General features: G+C 35.9%; 2 protein-coding genes across 6 annotated transcripts; one reads left to right on the forward strand and one right to left on the reverse strand.

Moving 5' to 3' along the window:
* Positions 1 to 47: 47 nt before the first annotated feature.
* Positions 48 to 18,482, forward strand: LOC127811496 (DNA repair protein RAD50). Of its 4 annotated transcripts, none has more exons than XM_052351416.1 (28): positions 50 to 408; positions 509 to 595; positions 1,147 to 1,314; positions 2,616 to 2,791; positions 3,352 to 3,466; positions 4,634 to 4,862; positions 5,041 to 5,219; positions 5,312 to 5,482; positions 6,807 to 6,911; positions 6,995 to 7,102; positions 7,185 to 7,396; positions 7,533 to 7,625; positions 9,359 to 9,486; positions 10,091 to 10,205; positions 10,322 to 10,451; positions 10,593 to 10,802; positions 12,367 to 12,575; positions 12,805 to 13,006; positions 13,405 to 13,574; positions 13,655 to 13,979; positions 14,406 to 14,531; positions 14,615 to 14,667; positions 15,639 to 15,789; positions 15,892 to 15,954; positions 16,102 to 16,235; positions 16,308 to 16,436; positions 16,548 to 16,615; positions 17,720 to 18,482. In XM_052351416.1, the coding sequence occupies exons 1-27, from the start codon at positions 286 to 288 to the stop codon at positions 16,585 to 16,587; spliced, it is 3,951 nt and encodes a 1,316-aa protein (XP_052207376.1). In that variant the 5' UTR covers positions 50 to 285; the 3' UTR covers positions 16,588 to 16,615; positions 17,720 to 18,482. The 4 variants fall into 4 exon arrangements, with proteins under 4 accessions (XP_052207378.1, XP_052207376.1, XP_052207375.1 ...); XM_052351415.1 differs by having other exon boundaries at positions 17,723 to 18,482; XM_052351414.1 differs by lacking the exon at positions 17,720 to 18,482 and having other exon boundaries at positions 16,548 to 16,938.
* LOC127811497 (monothiol glutaredoxin-S15, mitochondrial) lies at positions 18,462 to 21,534 on the reverse strand. Of its 2 annotated transcripts, none has more exons than XM_052351419.1 (6): positions 21,347 to 21,534; positions 19,674 to 19,808; positions 19,443 to 19,542; positions 18,997 to 19,066; positions 18,783 to 18,861; positions 18,462 to 18,706 (listed from the first exon to the last, which is right to left on the reverse strand). In XM_052351419.1, the coding sequence occupies exons 1-6, from the start codon at positions 21,485 to 21,487 to the stop codon at positions 18,647 to 18,649; spliced, it is 585 nt and encodes a 194-aa protein (XP_052207379.1). In that variant the 5' UTR covers positions 21,488 to 21,534; the 3' UTR covers positions 18,462 to 18,646. The 2 variants fall into 2 exon arrangements, with proteins under 2 accessions (XP_052207379.1, XP_052207380.1); XM_052351420.1 differs by having other exon boundaries at positions 18,997 to 19,063; positions 21,347 to 21,533.
* Between the last annotated feature and the right edge of the window lie 718 nt (positions 21,535 to 22,252).

Below are 22,252 nucleotides of genomic sequence, written 5' to 3' on the forward strand. Positions count from 1 at the left end.
CATTTTCCCCAGCGGCCTTCAATTGCTTTCGTCAATGCCCCCAATTGCGCGCCCATTTCGACAGTGGTTGCAGTGACATGACATCCCTTCTCCATCTTCTTCATCTTTGTCTATACATACACTCTGTATGTATGTAAAACCTTCAATCCCCGCTCTCTCTCTCTCTCTCTCTCTCTATCTATATATACATACGCGCACACGCACACACACTCTTGTAATCTGACCAGAAGGTGACCGAGAAATCTCCGGCAAAGTGACCCTGAAATCTGCAGCAAAGGGGAGAAGATGAGCACGGTGGATAAGATGCTGATAAAGGGTATCCGGAGTTTCGACCCGGAGAACAAGAACGTCATCACCTTCTTCAGGCCGCTAACCCTCATTGTGGGACCCAACGGCGCCGGAAAAACTGTAAGCCTATTATCGTATATGTAGATTATTGCGTATGTCTTTATGTAAAGACGCGATGATGTGTGTGTGTAAGTTTGAAAATTGGTTGGTTGATTTTCAGACCATTATCGAGTCCTTGAAGCTGGCTTGTACTGGCGAGTTGCCCCCAAATGCCCGCTCTGGTCATAGCTTCATCCATGACCCCAAGGTTCCTTCCCCCCTCTCTCTACATATACATGCGCGTTCTGATTATCATATATATTTTGATGTTAAATGCATATCATAGTTAAGTCATAATATGTGAATACTACTGGATGAATGCTTTTGCTTAGCAACTATGATGTGGGGGGAGTATAGGTATGACTAATAATGAATTATGTTCTTAGCAAGTATGATATCTGGTGAGTACTTTTGTGGTATGATACTTTGTTTTCCTTTTGTTCGGGGGTGAGGGGGGGAACATGTTCACCAAATATTTGTGGTCTTGGAGGTTGCAGGGGAACCATTACTATGGACATGTTTAATCTTTTGTAAATAGGCTAGACAACTTCACTTGATAGCAGGGTAGACAATCAGTCTTGTATTAGTATGTCACCTATAACCATATGTTACAATGCTTGTGTGTATCTGTTCAAGGATAGCCTGACCACATGAGAAGGGCTTGTCTAGAGTATAAAATTTAACTTTTGAATGAATTGATGGTCAGCAATTTGATATGTGTGTAACTTTCATAAGGGGGTGAATGTTTTGTGGGTGTAGGTTGCAGGGGAGACAGAAACAAAGGGTCAGATAAAGCTTCGCTTCAAGACAGCAGCTGGTAAGGATGTGGTGTGTATAAGGTCATTTCAGCTGACTCAGAAGGCATCAAAGATGGAATACAAGGCAATTGAGAGTGTGCTTCAAACAATTAATCCTCATAGTGGAGAGGTGACATTACTTTGTTTATATCATTTTGATGTAGTGCCTGTTTTGACATTGCATAAGATTGTCTACTTTGTTCTCATTGCCACTAATTGAGGTCAGCTACATGAACTGTAGCTCCCCACCCATCTTCTATTCATGGTCACATAGAAAGGGCCATTTTATTTTATATGCTCTGTTGTGTCTAAGGGTTTGTAGCTAAGTTTTATTTGGTCTTTCTGTATTCTCCATTTCATCCAGTCACCTCGCTGGTGCATATATTGGTTTTCTTCACTTATTCAAACTATCTTAATTGCACCCTACACATCTTATCTTCAATAGGTACCACTACAAATGTGGGGTAAATAGAGAAATGGGACTGAAAATAATATAGAGCAACCCAAAAAATGTAACGTGACTCATCTATGAATCCCATTAAGTTGGCTTACAAAAGGGAAAAAGAAGAAGTTATATGTAACCATTGAAATTGCAAATTTAGTAATGTCTTAGAACAACCAGTGTCTTTTGTTGCTAGTAGGATATGCTAGTGAAACGCTTAGTTCATATCTACATTTCTGTGTAAATAGCAGATTTCCTTTTAGCATATTTTACGTTTAAAACAAATTGAATATTCCTTTTCTTATTTAGTAATTTTAGGAAATTCACATAAAAAGATGGTTTGAGTGGTTAATGAATGAATTTTCACTTAATTAGACTTAGAAGTTCTGAATAGATATGGTTGACTATTTCAGTTTTTGTTAATTTGCTCATTGTATCACAATCATGTGACACAAAGGAATAGAAGATAACAAAGGCTTGGCATCCTAGAAATGCACTGCATTTGTGGCTTAAATGAACAATTTACAACGGTTTTGAGCTTGACTACAAACAATTTTTTATATGCACTATAAACTGAAGTGGAGGATGTGTTTATGTTTGATTTAAATTCTTGATCCCAGTTGATCTATACTATAAATATATATATATATATATTTCTAACCGACCCCATATAGTGGAATTAAGGCTTGAGATGTTGTTTTAATTTCTTTAGCTGCTGGCTGGCTACTCTTTGTTTGCCATGCTATGTTGAATGCGGTCCATTATGTTATGTTATGAAGGCAATCTCATAATTTCCACAGTCCATACACAGGGTAAGGCTGAGTACATTTAACCCTCACCATACACCTCAGTGGTGGAGCTTGTGCTTTGGATTGCCATTTGTTATTTTGCTATACTGTTTTCCTTCTATTTATCATGTGCTGAATTCCTGCTTATTGTGAAGTTCTCCAGAAAATATGTCATAATTTTCTTCTTGTTGTGAACTGCAGAAAGTTTGCCTAAGCTATAGATGTGCTGACATGGATCGGGAAATTCCTGCTCTTATGGGTGTTTCAAAAGCTATCCTTGAAAATGTTATATTTGTGCATCAAGATGAGGCCAATTGGCCATTGCAAGATCCTTCTACTTTGAAAAAGAAGTTTGATGATATATTTTCGGCAACTAGGTATTTGGGAATATCCTTTTACAATAGATTTAATATCTTATTTACCATTCAAGATGAGACTTATTATCTTGGTTTGGTTTATTATGCACGCCATTTTTTTGTTTTTTAATTCATGCAATGGTATGGCAGCAAGGGAAGGGTGAGCTTTGGTAGCAACGGTAAGGTTGCTCCTTTGTGACTGGAAAGTTATGGGTTCAGGTTGTAGAAACAGCCTATTTGCAAAAAGCAAGGGGAAGGCTGCATACAAATATGACCCCTTCCCCAACCCTTGCATTGCATGGAGCCTTGTACACTAGGGATGCCCGTTTCTTATGATGGCATGACAGTCATGAAGTGTCTATGCTCCCTAGGTTGCATTTAGGGCCTTCTAGGGAACATACTTGTCACGTGAAACATAAAATGAAAAGCAAATAGGAAGAAAAAAAAACTTTTTTGAAACTATTATATGTGGTTAAATTATTTGTTTGAACTTCTTTTATTGTTTATGTTTGCTATGCTTCATATTCTTGGGACAACTTGCTTATGAATTTAACTCTCCATGTCTGTTGATAATGAATCAGGTACACAAAAGCCCTTGAGGTAATTAAAAAGCTTCACAAGGAACAGGCTCAAGAGATAAAGACTTACAAGCTAAAGTTGGAGCATCTTCAAACATTGAAAGATGCTGCATATAAGGTTTTCTTCTGTTTACTTCTTTTCTGCAAGTAGATATCCTTGCTAATGTTTTATTATTTTCCTTTCATGTTAGTTAGATTACAAGTAAGCATATTAAGTTTTCTTAAGGCTAGTAATCTCTTGTTGGCTTTGGTGGATTCAAATCAAGTTTTAATTGAACTTGTGGATCATGCATTGTGGCAGCTTTCTTTCTGAGTTAGGGGGATCATGTACAGATCTATGAAATGTTTGATCTGATCTAGAGAAAGGAATACGGAGATGCTCAATCCTGCTGTTTTTCTTTTTTTCGTTAGCTACTTGATTTTATATAGTTTTCAGACTTAATGTGTGAGCTCTCATATATTGAGATTCTTCAGTGGTAATTGATCCCTGATATTGAAGTTCTTCATGTGATCTAAAATAGAAATAGGAATGATACTAGTACAGCTATTATCCATTCCTCATCATACTTGGTTTAATGCAGCCCTCTCGCTTAACATGTGAACCCTCATAGATAGCTTTTTAATATTTGGTAATTGATCCCTGATATTGTAGCTTATCATAAAGGAAACAATATTTAACTCATTTTTTTGAAAAGAAAATTGTACTACTAGGGAATGTGGTGACATGAGTTTAGATATTTTACTTGCAACAACATATCAAGCCTTAATCCCAATGCCTTTTATGTACTTGGTCCATCTTAAGGACTATAGGTGCCATCTTGTTATTACTTAAATACTAACATCACAAGCTTTAATCCTACTAGGTGATGTCAGCTACATGAATTTTGGCTCTCCAACCATAGTCATGGTCATATCTTTTTTAAAACCATTTTATTCCATGTCATTTATAAGGTTTCCCACCGAGTTTTCTTTGGTTTTCCTCACATCTTTAGCTATTTCATTCACTTATAGGCATGTCCATTGGTCTTCTTCTCACTTATCCAAATCATTTTCTCATTCCTTAAAAGGAGATTTTTTCCTAGGCATTTTTAGGTATTTGAATGCTCTATATTTTCTAAGGAAAACGTGGTTATGTAGTGGTTGCTGCTCTTGTACAGGCAACTTTATTAATGTTTAGTTCTGTTCTGAAACTAAATGAAAAAGGGAAAGAGAAGTACGTAAATTTGATGAAATTGTGTTGTGAATAAGGGTATCTTGTCATTGATTTGAGGTTTTGTTCATACAGCTCCGTGAAAGCATATCCCAGGATCACGAGAAAACAGAAGCATTAAAGAGTCAAATGCAGGAGCTAGAAAGAAACATACAGAACATGGATGCTAAGATCCATCACACTGAATTAACATTAAAAGATCTGCGGAAACTTCAGGAACAGATATCAACCAAGACTGCTGAGAGAAGCACTTTATTCAAGGAGCAGCAGAAACAGTACGCAGCTCTTGCTGAGGAGAATGAAGGTTTTTTGAATAATACAACTACTATACTGATTTCATGCTGCTTATCTCTTTATATGGTGCTGATGTGCTTTTCAAACCTGCATTTCATTTTTATGGGTCATGCCATCTGTGATGTGTTAGTGCAACCATTAAATCTTTAGACATAGCTGTTCTTACTAGATCTTATATTACTGGCCAGACACGGACGAAGAGTTGAAGGAATGGAAAACCAAGTTTGAGGAAAGGATTGCACTTCTGGAATCTAAAATTAGCAAGCTGGAGAGGGAAATGAATGACACAGACACAAAAAGTTCTTTCCTTAAGCAGACAATTAATGACTATATCTGGGAGATCAGCAAACTTCTGACTGAGGCTGAAGTAACTTCTGAGACTTCCATAATTTGATAACTTTAAGACAGCCAAATGGATCTGGAATTTCTTACGAATTGAGTATTACTTTTTGGCTCCAGGCTCATGTCTCTTTGAAGAATGAACGAGACTCAATTATTCAAAAGCTTTTTTCAAGGCATAATTTAGGCTCTCTTCCAAGTGTCCCATTCAGCAATGAAGTTGCTTTGAACCTCACTAACCGCATCAAATCAAGGTTAACATACCTTGAGAAGGACTTGGAAGACAAAAAGGTTATCTCTTTTCTGTCTTCAATATCTTGTTTTAGCAAGATGTTTCTTTCTCTTTTACTTGTAGTATCTAGTGGTTCAAGGTTATCTCTGGATTTGTATAACCATAATGAAACTACTTTGGTCAATTGGAAGGAGTTTTATTTGTTTATTCTGAATGCTGGTGAATCTATGATTCACCATAGATTTCTATCAATAATTTGAAATATTGTTACCTCTTTGTTTAATATAGCATCTGCAGGTTGCTGCTCATGAGTTATTGTGTGGATTATTCACAGTGGTTTTCTGTCTATAACTGGGAGCTTATTTATGAGATCTTTTGAAATCTTCTAGTTGTGATTCTCGCTGCATTTTCTAGTGAAGCATCTGCAGTTGCTGCTTCTTAGTTACAGTTTCACTAGTTATTGGATGGTATTCAGGTCTGCTAGGTCTATGGATCCAGAGATGCCTGCATGTGAAGAATACTAATGTATATTACTGGGCTAGTAGTTGAAAGCTGTCATTTTGAAACATAATTACTAGTGATTGTATCTCTGACATAAATAATTGATTCTATAGTTTTTGCAATAACAATGCTGTCCAAGTCAAAATTCAACTATAGTCCAAAAGAAGTTTAGCCTGTTTATTTTTCACCTATAGAAAGAAACTGGAATTTAAGCCAATATAGAATTCTTTTGGGATTCTAAGGCCTGTTGAGGACCCATGAATCTTCTGTCATACAGGGTTGCTCTATTCAAATAACTTGAATTTTTTTTTTGTTTTTTTCTTTTTTGGTAAATCAAAAGGCTTGAAATGCATTTTGAACTTATCTTAGTCCATATTTGCATGCTTCTTTTTTGTGTCCTTGGGATCTTGTTTAGCATTGACTGTCTTGATTTGTGTCCATGAAACATTTCAAGATGTTGTTCCTTGATTCATTCACACTGCACCTACTATGTTAGATTCTCATCTCTAACTTGTGGTATTTAGAAAATCAATCTTCAATGATTTGTCTTTGTTGGGAAGGGGCAAATTACCATTTTCAGGCAAGCTAGGGGGTTACACTGTAAATTGCTTGGTCCTCTTATCATATTCTTGAATTTGTCTTCCTTATGTTTCTCTGAAAAATGAAGCAGTTTGCTTGTTTTATTAAATGTTGCATTTGAGTAAAAGACTAAAGTTGAATTTTCATCTTGAAGACGATATTATGCATGAAAAACATTTACTTGCTAAATTTACTGGACAAAGGTGCCTCTTTCTTTCTCTTAACTGTTTCATCTATACTTGACTAATATTTGTGCACATCATCTGTGATCATGATCATTGACTGGGAAGGATGGTATTTCAGAAATCAAATGAATTAGAACTTAAGGTGGCATTGGATCGCTATATGGGTGCAAATGACCGCTGGAAAGACATTGAGGCTCAAAAACAAGCTAAGATAGAGATCAAGGTTAGTGATCAAGGATGCATGTTATTACTGTTTGCAGTTCCTTTTTGTTTACATGCTTCATTGTAACTTGCAAATCCTTGCAGAGTGGTATTCTGAAACGTATAGAAGAGAAGGAGAATGAACGTGATTCATTTGAACTCCAAATTTCTAACGTGAATCTCGTACATATTGACGAGAGAGAAAAGAACATGGTAATGGTGAACCTGCGTAGTCTTTTTTCTTTTGGTTTCAGAAACTCAGTTTTTTGGCTGAGCTTTCTTTTTATCTTTTCAGCGTGTTGAGGTAGAGAGAAAGACGAAGCAACTTGCTGAAAGAGAATTTGAATCAAATATACGCCAAAAACAGGGTGAGATTTATGCCATTGAACAGAGAATTAAAGCTCTTAACCGTGAGAAAGATATCATGGCTGCTGATTCTGAGGATAGAGTTAAATTGTCTCTAAAGAAGGCAGAGTTGGAAAATCTGAAGAATAAGCATAAAAAGATGCAAGTCAAATCTCTCTCTTCCTCTCTCTAATCTTTCTGCTCTGTTTTTTTATTTATTTTTACATTGGATCTATGTTCTGTACTTTTTATGTTGTTTAGTATTTTCTCTGGGAATTGATATGTCTTTCCACTACAGAATGGGTGAATGCAAAGATAGAGTTAGGGGAGTGCTTAAGGGAAGACTTCCTCCTGACAAGGATTTGAAAAAAGAAGTTGCACAAGCCCTAAGGTTGTGTTAACCAATTGTGTTCTTTATGTTGGTATATCTACAAGAAATTCCCTTTCCATGTTCTTTCAGTTATTTGGTTGAATTTGTGGCAAATAATGCTCTACTCCAGTTTTTTTTGGCTCTTTTGGATATCTTCTAGATTTTGTCCTGTGTGTAGTCTTCAGTATGGTCAATGATGTTTTTACTTTGAACTTTTCCTTGATTACTGATCTGTATCAGAAGAAGAACCATATAGGTTATCTTTTCTATTTGTATTCATATTTAAGTTCATTGGTCTTGATGACTTGAGATGTTATTTCTTAATTTCTCTTGCTTTCTTTCCAGTCATTCATGACACTTTTTCCATATTAAATTTCATCGAGCCCTACAGTCTCTAACCCTTGGGCATAACTACTGACTAAAACTTTGCTGCCCATATTATTCTGATATAAATTATAGAGTTTCTCAACTGTCTCCACTCGAAATTTCATTCACATATAATTTCAAGAATTTGATTGATGATGGCATCTAAAGGGATTGATGATGCAATTGAAGAGCAAACCCAGAGTCGGTCACAAAAGGAGATGCATGGAAGCCGAGCTGGAGCTATTACTGTTACCAGCTAAAAAGAGAGGCATGTCTTGGCATTGACGGATAAACTATTTTTCTGAAAGACTAATAAAATATTCAGCCAGTAGTTTTTTTTCCCTGGGGGGGTGGGGTGGTTGTGGATTTGCCTCTTCTGGCTTGAGAAGTCGGATTAAGATATTGCCTTATGATTCACATGATGATGGAGGTCTCTCTTGCTTGTGGCCTTAATGTGGTAGCCTCTTCCTCTGGATGAGGAGGCAGTAGTTATGGAGAGATTTCTCCATTGTGATTCTGTTTAAAAAATGTTTGGAAGGACAATTTGCACTCTTAACATATAGAGGGCCTGAAGGGAATTGCTCCAGGGAGAAAAAAATACCCTCAAACTTGGTGGCATCCATTACTGTTGTGTAAGACTTTTACATTGTCTTCTGAGAATATTTAGCAGGACTTAATGAATTCTTGTTATATTATGGGCTTGAAGAGAATTACATCAGATAGAAAGAAGTTTTCTTAAACTTGATGAGATCCATATCTTCAAAGATCTTCTTGCTGAAAGTTGATGCACGCACTTGATTTGTGAAGTACAAGGTAGCAAGGGTAATGCACAAGAACATATTTGGCAGCCCAGGGAATTATTTCAACACCTTTTGGAAATTAATTAAGTTAACACCACAATCATTTTTATAATGTCTTGAAAAGGAAAATGAGTTAGTCTTGGGGCTAGTGGATGTAACATACTCAAGGACCTTTATCCCAGAAAAAAGAATTTAGGATATTAAGTACTAGTAAGATATCAATCTTTTGTCAAAGAATTGCTGCTTCTCCTTTCTATTGTTTTTCTTTTTCTTTAATTCTTTTTGGTTTTCTAAGAGTGCAACTTTTGCCATGGATACTTAAATTGTGGGTCTCATTGCAGTTCTAACTTGTAGCTAAACCATGGTAATTGTGTTTATTATCCTGATGAGACCAAATAGTTATCAAAGTTGAAACTGTCAAACTGATACATATGAATACATCTGTACATTTTTGAAGTCTGTAGGCTAAAAGTGCATGCTGATTTCTTTATTATTGTGTTTTTTTCACTGTTTATTTTATGCTTTTTGTGAATACATTGTGTTCCTCTCCGTATAATATTCTTTATTTTTTTTATTTTTTTTATGCAGGGCTCATGTAATTGAGTTTGATGACTTGAACTCTAAATCACGCGAGGCTGAGAAGGAGGTGAATATGTTGCAGATGAAAATACAAGAAGTTAATAGTAACTTGACCAAACTTCACAAGGATAAGGATTGTGAGTCTCTTTCCTCCTTGATTAACATTTGTCTGTTAAAGCTGCATATCTTTTCTACATTCAGGCTGCTGGTATTTCTTATTGTATGTTTTATTTTGTTGTATTGAAGAATCTCGGTGACATGGGATATGATAGCTTTATAGAAAAAATGGCCATGGATAGAGATGATTGGAGAGAGAGAATTCTTGTAACTGATCCCACCGGGATTAAGGAATCTATGCTTCCCAGTGACATTTATGATTATAAATAAATTTTTAAAATGTTCATACAGATGATCTTACTGATGGATTAGTTATCAACCTAGTTGATTTTGTTTGCTACAGTAATTATTAACTGAATGTTTTATTTACTGTAAATTTGAAAATACTGATAATTAATGTTAAGAAATTACCCATTGAAGTTTCCTTCAACTAATAGAACCAAAATATGTCAAGAAAATCAGCAAATGAATATTTATCTGATAGAAACTATATAAAATTCAGTAAGAGTGGAAAAAATAGTTACCACTACTTTTTTAGCTTTCCACTTCCCCTCTTCCTGTGGAGGTGAGAATAAAGTTTGCAAGTCAATTGTCAATTGATTTATTCTTGTAATTGAAATGCAGCTAGAAAGAGATTTATTGAATCAAAACTCCAATCTTTGAATCAGCAGTTCTCTGGCATTGACTTTTATCCTCAAGTTTTGGATTCAGCCAAGGAAAAAAGAGATGTGCAGAAAAGGTACTTGGTTTTGAATTTCTATCATAGATTATTTTCTCTGTTCTCCTACTGATAGTTAGCACACTTGTTCATGACTACTGCACCAATTCATTTACTTTCCATTATATTGGATGCAGCAAATACAACATTGCTGATGGTATGCGGCAGATGTTTGATCCTTTTGAAAGAGTTGCTCGTGCTCATCATATTTGTCCTTGCTGTGAGCGCCCTTTCTCTGCTGAAGAGGAAGACAACTTTGTTAAAAAGGTTGGTAATTTTCTTCTTTCTAATCCACTTTGACTCAATATTAGATTGTGGCGCCATTTTTTATGGTATTCTCTAATTTTTTCTTTTCTTTCCTCATGTGGTTTCACTTATATTGGTTCGTATTTACATAAATATTAACAGCAAAGGGTGAAGGCTGCAAGTTCTGCTGAGCATATGAAAGTGTTGGCCGTAGAGTCTTCAAGTGCTGATTCCTTCTTCCAGCAGTTAGACAAGCTTCGTGTGGTATATGAAGAATATGCTAAAATTGGCAGGGAAACAATTCCTCTTGCAGAGAAAAATTTGAATGAACTAAATGAGGAATTGGATCAAAAATCTCAGGCACTTGATGATGTAATTTCTATTTGGCTCTCTCTCTCTCCTGTGCTTTTGGCAGCTATTTTGTTTTTGGGTTGTAGGCTTCCTTCTGCTAAGGTTCCATCTGATTTTGGACTTCCCCTCAGGTGTAAGGTCACTAGTAGGTGACTAGTTATAGCAAGAGAATTGTTGGGACTATCTTTGTTCAGTTACCCATTTTGCAAGCTTATTTTGATGTCATCCTCTTTCTCTTTTCATTTGCTTTTTTAAAGTGACTCTGTCATGATTCTTTCTGCTAATGGTTGGGGATACTAATTTTGCTTGCGAGTAACCTTTTGAACTTGGAGGCTGTATTGCATATTTGTCCTGATCTCTCCTTCTCTCTAACATAATTTTTGGTAATGAGTGGATGGGCAAATATTTATCCTTTTATTAGAATCTTTGTAGCGTCCTATCATTTCCGTTCTGTGGCTCCCCTGTTATTGGTTTTGTGGCTGAAAGTATAAATTGGAATGCACAACAAATTTGGGGAGTTTGCAGCTTTCTTATCCATTTTCAAGATGTCTATATTTCTATATGTAGCTTGTTTGACCTTGAAATCTGTATATGGCAGTTTCTTTATTTGAACTCTTCCTTTAATCTTCTTTTGAGAGAATAAGACCGCTGACCTTCCATTTTAATGCTGTCCATTTGGAAGGCATGACTTCTCCTGATTTAAATGCTTTCTTGTGTTATTGATTCAATATTGGCAATACTTAATATTCTTGGAGATTGATAAATACCAGTTGCATTTTATGAGGATCTATCTCTGGAGGCATCTGCTTCTGGTCCTGTTAAAATGAACTTCGTGATAGTTCTACTGGAAATTTTTAGCTATTCATTCACCCATTTTGAGGGTGAGCCTTGGCTGTACAAGTAATGTTGCTCCTTTGTGACTGGAAGATCATGGATTCAAATTGTGGAAACAGCCTCTTTGCGGAGAAGTAAGCGTATCACTGTGTACAAAACACCCCTCCCCTAACGCTCGCCAAGTGGGGAGTCTCATGCACTAGAGACTTATTCATTTACCTGCTTCACATGAGTTGATCCCCTGTTTTCAGATAGACACTCTACCACTAGTATATATTTATTTTTTGGCATGGTTTAACTATAAGAAACTTAGCTCTTCATATCAAGGTATGGTTAGATTAATTCCAAGTACTTGGTTCTTATTGTAAGTGTACTCTAGTTACTTGTCAAAAGTGAACATGTATTTTATTCACTTTTATTTCGAGATTGTGACAAGAAGGTCATGGGTTTGAGTTGTGGAAACCTCTTTGTGAAAAAATGTTACAAATCTATACAATAACAATCCTCCCTCGACCCTCACAAGCGGGGAGAGTTGTGCCTTGGGGACACCCTTTATTTGAAGGTTGGGATTGTTATTGAAGATATTTTTTTAAATTATGGTTATCAATTTTATAATGTGCATAATTTGTTAAAGCTGATTATGGAGATAAGTTTTCCCTATTTTGTTATTATTTTTTGAGTTGTTTCTCTTATTTTCAGTTTACATTGTACTTATTAGATTTTGATAATCGAGCGAATGTTTGTATTGCAGGTTTTGGGTGTCTTGGCTCAAATAAAGGCTGATAAGGATTCTGTTGAGGCCTTGATGCAACCTGTAGAAACTGTTGATAGGCTTTACCAGGAAATACATGCTCTGCAAAAGCAAGTTGATGATTTGGAGTATAAGCTTGATTTTCGGGGGCAAGGTGTTAAGTCTATGGAGGATATTCAGTTGGAGCTGAACAACTTGCAGAGCACAAAGTATATAATCTTCATCTGCTCCCAGTTATATATTTTATTATATTATTTGCTTTTTCTGCTTTATTGGCTAGTGAGGATTGTTTTGCTTTACCTTCCTACTCCAAAGGACTAGTTGTGTGCTTGTTTGGCCACCATCTGACTTTCTTATTATTTTTATTTAGCAACTTGATGTTATCTTTTGTTGCTTATATTTGCCTTCTTTCTGATTCTTCTTCCTACTTGCAAACAGAGATAGTTTGCATAATGATCTGGAAAAGTTAAGAGATGAACAAAGGTATATGGAAAATGACCTGTCAAGTATTCAGATACGATGGCATACCACAAGGGAAGAGAAGGTGAAAGCAGCTAATACATTGCGTGATGTAAAAAAGGCAGAGGAGGAGTTGGATCGTTTGGCAGAGGAGAAAAGTCAAGTTGAGCTTGATGAGAAGGTATTTTCTTAAGGATTTTTTCCTCATTTGTTAACTCTTTTTTTTTTCCTGTTAAAAAAATAAATTGCGTGCATACTTTATATGACCCGATAATGTAAACTCTTACTGACCCGATAATGTGCGTGCATACTTTACATGCAACAGATGATTGTCACTAACCACCTAGGCCACACAATATTGTATATGTTAGATATAAGCTCTTTCTTTCCTATCTTGTCTGCTTTTTTTTTTTCATATTTGAGTGGTAAGATCTAATCCGCATACAAGAATGGCAATGAAATTTCTTCTAAATTAGCAACAAAAAGAAATTGCTGTGCCTTTTGTTTTTCCCATTTTACTTTGTACCAATTATTTATAACAAATCCATCTTTAACACATGATGCTCATGAATATTTCAGCATTTGGCAGAGTCCCTTGGCCCTTTATCCAAGGAAAAAGAGAAATTGCTTAGTGACTACAACGATTTGAAAGTCAAGCTTAATTGTGAATATGAGGAGCAGGCTGAAGTCAGAAGAAATTATCAACAAGAAATTGAGACACTTATTAGAGTGACTTCCAAGATTAAAGAGTATGTTACATGGACCTGAGGAGTTGTGTTTGTGGTTCTCTCTTTAGTGATCTTGATTATTATTTCTTTTGACGTGCCAGGTACAATGATTCAAGAAAAGGGGAGAGGCTGAAGGAACTGCAAGAAAAACAGACTCTATCTGAATCTCAACTTCAAAGTTGTGATGTCAGGAAACAGGAGATTTTGGCTGAGCTAAACAAAAGTAAAGATTTGATGCGAAATCAAGATCAGTTAAGACGTAATATTGAGGACAACTTGAATTATAGGAAAACGAAGGCTGAAGTAGATGAGCTCACTCATGAGATTGAATCACTGGAAGAGAAAATACTTAAGATTGGTGGAGTTTCAACCATTGAATCTGATCTTGTAAAATTGTCTCAAGAAAGAGAGAGGCTTCTTTCAGAGGTATGAATCAGTCTGTGAAAGGTTTTGAGCTTTCCTTCTAATTTAACTTGTGGTTCTTATTCTTATTGTTATTATTGTTAACAATAATAATAAGTTTTTTAATTGTTAGTTCTGAGGGTTCTTTTTTAGATCATGGAAGAACTGGTATGTTATATTAATGTACTGAGAAGTTACATGCCATAGCATATTTATGGGTGTAATGGATACTAATAGGTGAATTTGGACTGAACAGTGCATGGAGATTTATGACTGACATATTTCTGTAGTAGCCTTGTTTAAATTCCTGGCCAGATACAAAGTTTCAAATTGGTACATTTTCAATTTCCAACGCCATTAGTTGATCATCCTTTGGTTGTGTTGCACATGTTTATAGGCCAAGTTTCTTCTAAATATGGGAAGATGATTTTCGATGGTTATGTTTTGCAGTTAAACAGGTGCCACGGTACAATGTCTGTATATCAGAGCAATATTTCAAAGAATAAAGTTGATCTTAAACAAGCACAGTACAAGGAAATTGACAAACGGTACTTTGATCAGCTTATCCTGCTCAAGGTACAATGCTATTCTTCTTGATTGATTATTTCATCCATTAAACTTTTTCATTGTATAGTTGACTGTAAAAACATTTGTAACAGACAACCGAGATGGCAAACAAGGACCTGGATAGATATTACAATGCTCTGGACAAGTGAGCAGGCAGCACATTTATCTTTTCTTATGTTCTACTTTTGTCTGCAGCAGCAGCAGCAGCAGCATTGTGTACCTACATCAGGCTATATAGTATTGAATAGTTTTAACTTTTAAATTATAGCTTTATGTGCTAAGAAAACTTTATGGGAAACTCTTAGGCATGACATGAATTATAATGGTATAGGGGATATGGTCATGAATAGAGATAATTGGAGAGCTACAACCCATTTAGTCGACTCCACCTAGTGGGATTAAGGGGTGTGATGATGATAATGATACTGCCATCAATTTCTGATATTGATGTCATGTGAACTTCCTTTCTACTGCATGCCAATTTCTGATGGTACATCTCATTCTTAATTCATCTGTTTTTAATGAATCCCCTTGTTGAAATAAATTTAGTACCGTATGTAAAACAAGTTAGATTAATGAAGATTGTTTTGGTTGGATTTGTGTCTAGGTATCTAATCTTTACTTACTCTTAGGGAAGTGGAATATTATGGCAAAGTTAGGTATATGTATGCAAATATATTGTGAATATTAATATTTGCTTAGGATACAATATTTTAAGATGAAAGGATATTCTTATTTAGGAATGCACTGAAAATTAAATGGAATGTTGAAGAAAAATGAGATTCCTATCATCTTTGCAGGAGAGAGAAGATATTTTATCGTTTTATCTTTTTAACAATCAAATGTGAACTTTGCTTATTCAACATCTTAAAAAATTTAGAGGATTTAAGTGCCTAATTTGGGCAGGGGTGGGACACATATCCTGCATTGTCATATCTGGTGGATGATTTGTACGTGCGAGGAAGAATGGAATATTACATGTGTCATTGCTGTAAAACAGTTAGCTTACTATGAAGAAATGGGTTTAACACTGCCTGCATTCTTCGTAATATGTTTCTAAGTACTTAATATCCTAATTATCTGAAATTTGGATCCTTTTGGTCTGGTTTCTTTCAGAGCACTTATGCGCTTCCACACAATGAAAATGGAAGAAATAAATAAAATTATAAGGGAATTGTGGCAGCAAACTTACAGAGGTCAGGATATAGATTATATAAGCATTCATTCAGATTCAGAAGGTGCTGGAACTCGATCTTACAGTTACAGGGTAATATGGTTCCATCACTTCAAATTGTGGTATTCTTTCTTGTTGACAATAACATCATTTTGGTGGATTTTTATTCACTCTATTTTTGGTTGTATGATACAGGTCCTAATGCAAACTGGTGATGCAGAGCTAGAAATGCGAGGAAGGTGTAGTGCTGGTCAAAAGGTTAACTAAACATTGTCTTGTTCTATGAAGAAAATACCCCAAAGTTGGACTTTCTTTTCACATTTTCTCCCCCATCTTTTGCCTAATTAGCATGTAATATATATGCACTTTTCTTCTTTCTCTGAACTTTGCTTGGTCTTGTTTTAGGTCCTTGCTTCTCTTATTATACGGTTAGCATTAGCCGAGACTTTTTGCCTCAACTGTGGTATACTAGCACTTGACGAACCAACCACCAACTTAGATGGCCCGAATGCAGAGAGTCTGGCTGCAGCTCTCTTGAGGTACGGAGAAGAAATTCAAGTATTTGCAAGAATTAATTGTCCTCTACTCAAAAAATTCTTGACTTTCTCCAGAATCATGGAGGACCGAAAAGGCCAAGAAAATTTCCAACTGATAGTAATCACTCACGATGAGCGATTTGCTCAACTTATTGGCCAACGCCAGCATGCAGAAAGATATTACCGGGTCTCAAAAGATGACCAGTAAGCATATGGCTAGCTACCCCTGGCCTTAATCTTCTAACTTCTCTTTTATGCTTCCATTTTTGTGTTCTTTAACCCCTATATATGCTAACTTCTGGCTCACATTTCCAGTCAGCACAGCATTATTGAATCCCAGGAGATCTTCGATTGAAACTCATCACAACCTTATGAAGTTGAAGGTAATCTACACTTGAGTCGATGACCAGATCTATTCAACTTCCCAAATAATGCATATTATTGAACTTGATATTGCCTGTTGTGTTGTCCTTTAAAAGATGCCCATTGGACTATAGTTGAAAGTATATCCAATCAGAGAACTTTTCCTTGCCATTTTTTTTTTTTTATGTGCTTGTCCCTGTAAAAGTTGTCTCTTATCTATTGGTTGGTTTGTGAATTAGTTTGTTCAATCTGTTGTTTGTTTTCCATGGTTGCTGTTCTTGGGTGATACATGCTTGGCACCTTCATCAGTAGCTCAATTCAAAGTGATTTTATCTTTAAAATCTCTAATATTCTTATTTTTTATTGTTTGGTAAAAACGGAAGAGGGACACCAATGAGCCATCCGAGGAAACTTGAATAGGGACGAGCATTCGGTTGGTTTGGTTAGTGAATTGACCAAATTGTTTAAATTAAATAAACTCAATTTTTTTCAAAAATTGAATTGAACTAGCTGAATAATTGTTCAAACTAAAAAAAATTTAAAAAAGAAAAAAGAAAAATCAAGAATAACAAAGTGCTAGAGAAGAGTAATTAAAGGTGAACAGAATTTCAGTTAAACTGAAATAATCAAACTGACCTGGTTAATTTTGGTCAAAAATATTGTTTTTGGTATTTCAGTTTGTTTGATTATTTTGATTTTTTTAGTAAGACTGATTTGAATTGAAATAATTAAAAATTTTAAATTTAGAAACCAAACCCAATTGGTCAAGAAATTAAACAGAACTGAACTGTTAATTTTGATTATTTGAGTTCAGTTATTTTAAATTAATTAAAATTTTACTCACTCCTAAACATAAAAACTTTTTTAGCCTGTTTTTAGGGTTTAGGGACCCTATACCCTATACATGGATATAATTCTTTACTCTTTAGACTTCTTCGGTGACATTACAGGCTCCCTCTTCCTCTTAACCTCTGTGATTCATATCATGTGACCCTTGACCCATTTGGCTAGTCTCAATCCTGATGGTAAAATTCTAATGCTTTTATCATTCTTCTAGAAGTATTGAGACTAACTTGAGAAGGCACCCTTAATGGAAAAACTCTAATATTCTATCATTCTTCTAGAAGTATCCCAGCCGACTTCTAATAAAGCATTTCTTGGAGGCCAAGAACAGCCGAAGCATTAAGAAAAGTGCGAAAGTCAAAAGTCAAGTTTTCTCAGAACTTCATCCCCAAGCAAACAACTCTTATCCTTATCCTATAGGCCCTATATATATATAAGTACTTATGATGATGATTTGTCAAGCACACAATTTGAAGCAAAAATGACCGAGATTGAAACCCATCTTCCATCTGATGTTCCTCCGCCGCCGCCGCCTCCCGGAGGGCAAGATGGCCGCGTTGACGGCGGCCACCACCACGGTCGCGGCTGGGGCCACCACCACCGTGGCCGGTGGCACCGCTGCCACCACGGCCATGGCAGGGGGCACCATGGCCCCCCCAATCCGGATGGTGGCAACTACTACATAGGGGGTCCAGATGGCAGCGGCCGCGGGGGAGCTCCTGAGGGTGGCTGGCGGGGCAGAGGTTGCTGGAGACGCCGGTGGGGCAGAGGCGGAGAGCGTCACCAGCATGGAGGACGTGAAGAAGGCCATGGCAGGGCGGAGAACCGGGAGCTAGTCATCGTGGAAGAATACAATCCTTTCGAATGAATAGAGAAGGCCTGATCTGTAGACATATAGACCATTATGTATGAATAATGAGCCGAGGGATGTATTGAGCTCTTATGTATTGTACAATGTCTTTGGAGTTATTTTGCCTCTTTTTCTCTATGCTTCTTGCTCTTGTAAACACTAATCACAGTCCATAATAAATGGAAGATTTCTAACTTTTGCTATCCAAGATAAATAGAAAGTTCTAGACTACAGATCCATACTTGTACAAGTAATTGTTATTCTTCAGTTCAACGTTTAAAAAATAACAGTAACAAGAAGGGGATGTCAAAGGCAGCTCAAAGTTCCCTGGTAATTTAAGTTGTTTGGTAGCTATGGCTTAATCTGATCGTCCCTGGTGGGCGGCAACAGCTTTAAGTTTTTCCTTCAGCTCGCCGCTCTGCACGACAGAAGAAAGCCATTAACGACGATGAATCTCAGGCTAAAAAAAAGGTGATTTCAAAATGAGAATATACCTGGTGCATGCTGAGGATGATATCTGATCCTCCAATGAACTCGCCATTGATGAATATCTGGGGAAATGTTGGCCAGTGGCTGCAAAGACACAACAGGAACCAAATGAAATTCAAAGAAGTGATTTATCTCTGAGCAGGGCTCTCTTCATGCTCTTTAGATGTAAAAACAAATTGACGTTCGTGTTCCACTCGAATACCAGGAACTATAAATTACCTGTGTTGTTTGACAGCATTCTTGAGCTCGGGATCTTCCAATATGTTCCTGGCACTCAAGGGAACATCTGCTAGAAGCATATGAGCAGTAAGAATGCTACTCAAATCAGCAAAAGTAAGGGTCAGCTCAAAGCAAAAGAAGCACGATGCCTTTGCAATCTCATCTCAGTTATGAATTATCAGATATACCATCACTCATGCCTATTCAAGTAATAAGCAAAAATAATTAAATAATTTAAGAAAATAAAGGATGTTATGATAATTATTATAAATAAATAGTGATTTGATGATCATTACTTTTCATCTCGCAAACTCAACCAAACCATCTACTTACGGAACATATATTACAAACAAGGATAAATTTTGCAAGCTCTTGTAGAAAAAAGGTTTGTTGAACCAAGAACATATCATGAGTATTTTTATAAAAGTTAGCAATGGACCACTTACTATATTCTTTCAACACTCTTACTGCTAGTGAGCTGAATCCACATCGAGGGAGGTCAGGCACCCCTTTCATGTAAATCATCACAGGGTTGTCCTTCACATCCTACGCCAAAGGCCAAAAGCAATCAACGAAAACAGACTAAAGGAACAAACATCTTATTTTTGCTGGAAACAAGAGAAAAAGAAGACTCAAGACTCCAATACATTCTGCAGGGTGCCCGTGATTACTGTTACCTGCTCAACAATGTCTTTCAAAGAAAGGCCAGAACTCTCAAGCTTACTAGTAGGTCTGAAGTCCTCATGTGTGTCAGGGTCATTTGGCACTGTAGTTGAGTATTGCATCCCATGGTGGCTAAAGGATCCAGCAGCCTACCAACAAGTAAAGCATAAACAAATATCACTTAAATTGTCATCAAGAATGCTTCGCTCCAGGGATGAGACCACAAATTTGTCCCTTAAAATTTCAAGGAATCTCATTTTTGCCAACTTTTGAGCATAGTTAAAACATGCAAGTTTTACTTAAAAAACAAAAAAAAAAAGGTAATTTTTTTTGTTTGGGTGCTAAAATGAAAGGTTTAGATGGATGACAGGTGATCCGACAAATATGGTTTTAATGTTCAAATGGAGCAAACAGAAATCTAAGAGTTAGTGAATAAAAGAAAGTATGATGGCCCTATTTAGGGGCTGTTTTGGGTGCTGCAAACCCAAAATTTTATCTTCTGTATTTAAGGCAAAAAAAAAAAAAAATAGGGAAGAAAACGGGAACTCTGAACAGGGCATTATAAATATGGTAAAAATTTCATTGTGCCATCCAATAGATCTTCTAGCTCAACTGGGAGTTTGAATGGTTAATAGAAAATTAGATTTTGACCTCTTATCGTTCCATGCATAGCAAATATTGTAATAAAATCAGTGGGGGATCAGAATTGAACACTCTACACACGAAAAAGCAGTCTATCAAAAACCTAGTGCATTAGACTGCCACCAGTTGGGGTCTGGAAAGGGATCGATGTAATGACCCTGATGGTGCACGGAGAAGCTATTTCGGTAGTTTGAACCTACGAAACTATTTCCAATGGACAACTTTTACCACTGCTCCAATCTCATCCAAAAAACTGAAAGAAGAATATCAAAATACATTTTTCCTACTGAATGTGTTGAAACGTGCGTCTGGAAGATAAATGAACTCTATTTTCTTAGAATTCAGAAACAAAATTAAGAAAGGGAGGGCAAACCCACATCACAAAATCGCATTCAACATCCAAAAGAAATAGGATTTCAATTAAACTTTCAAGAGTCGGACATTTTCCACAAACTTATGTTGCTTTTGGCAAGCATTCAACTCGAATGGCACCTATGGAAAAGGGAAGTGGATGATTCCAATGCACCTTAAACCAGATTACCTGTTCCTTCCTTTATGTTTTAAGTAGAATGAATTTGCAATTCCTCTATGTCGTAATTTTGAACCCAAGTGACTTGCCCCTTTTTCCAGTCATTTCATTTCAAAATGCACTAGGTTGACGAGAATTAGAATGCTATTATACAAGAAAAATAGCGTAGGAGAAACTTACCTAATCAAGAAAGCTCTTGTAAATCCAGCAAAAACTGTTTCTTTTGAACATTTCCAGACAGTTCATGTTTCAAGCAAAAATTGGAGCAAGAAAAGAAACTAATCCGGGCCAGTCTTACTTAGGTTCAAGATTATAATATTATCCGATATTGATTCAGAACAAGTTTAAATAGTTTGCGAAGAGGCGACGAAGCTCAAAGATACATTTTTGACGAGCTAATCTACAACGTTTGGAAAGAAATCAATCTATTTGAACCAGATCGGTAATCACGACAATGATTAAAGATGACGCAATGATCGAGAAAACACAAATCTCCTAAATAAATTTCGTACTGACCTTTACACTGGAATACGAAGCAAAGGAACGGCCAGACCGGAGAGCAGCGGCTGGACGGAAATGCGACGGCGGCGGCAAAGGCGACGAGGAGACGTTGGCGACGGCCAAGCGATGGAGCTGCGTGTACAACCTTCTCCACATGATTGTCTCTCTCTCTCTCTCCGGCTCTCCCCCTCTGTTGTTGGAGAACTTAGGGTTTTTATTTTCTTAAATAAAATTTTAAATATTCTTTTTATTTTACAAACTTTGGGATTTATTTAATTCTTAATAAAAATTTAAAATATGATACATTTATATAATATTTTTCTTATAAATAAAAATTATATTAAATGAAAGCCGCAAAGCGTTAACAGATAATCAAAACATACTTAAGTCTTACAAAAAAAATAAAGAGACAAAACTAACATATAAATAAAAAAATTAAGCAATAATCAATAAAACAATAAAGAGTCTTGACCCAAAGATGAGACTTTTGTCCTATTTAGTCTTTTGTTGTGATGCTTAATCATAAAAATGTAAACACTTTTGTGGTTTTTTGTTTAATGAAATTTTTATTTATAGAAAAAAACTTAAACCTTAATATATTATTTAATAGTTAATATTATATATATAATACACATACAAAAATATTTTTTATATTCATGTTAAACAAGAAAAAAAATTTCAGTTTAACTATGGAATCAAATTAATTTAATCCAAATTGATCTTCGATCTTTACCGGGGAAGCTTTCCAATTCCAATTCAGTTCAATTTAGACCAGTTGCTCATCCTATTCTTTGAATATTTCACTTATAAAACTCATATATTAATGTGTTATATTATACGTCATATTAATATAAATATATAATATATATAAATATAAAAATATCATAAATAAATATTTAAATAACATTTTTGATATATTTT

The sequence above is a fragment of the Diospyros lotus genome, chromosome 10 (assembly GCF_014633365.1).
Source record: "Diospyros lotus cultivar Yz01 chromosome 10, ASM1463336v1, whole genome shotgun sequence".
NCBI classification, from domain to species: Eukaryota; Viridiplantae; Streptophyta; class Magnoliopsida; order Ericales; family Ebenaceae; genus Diospyros; species Diospyros lotus.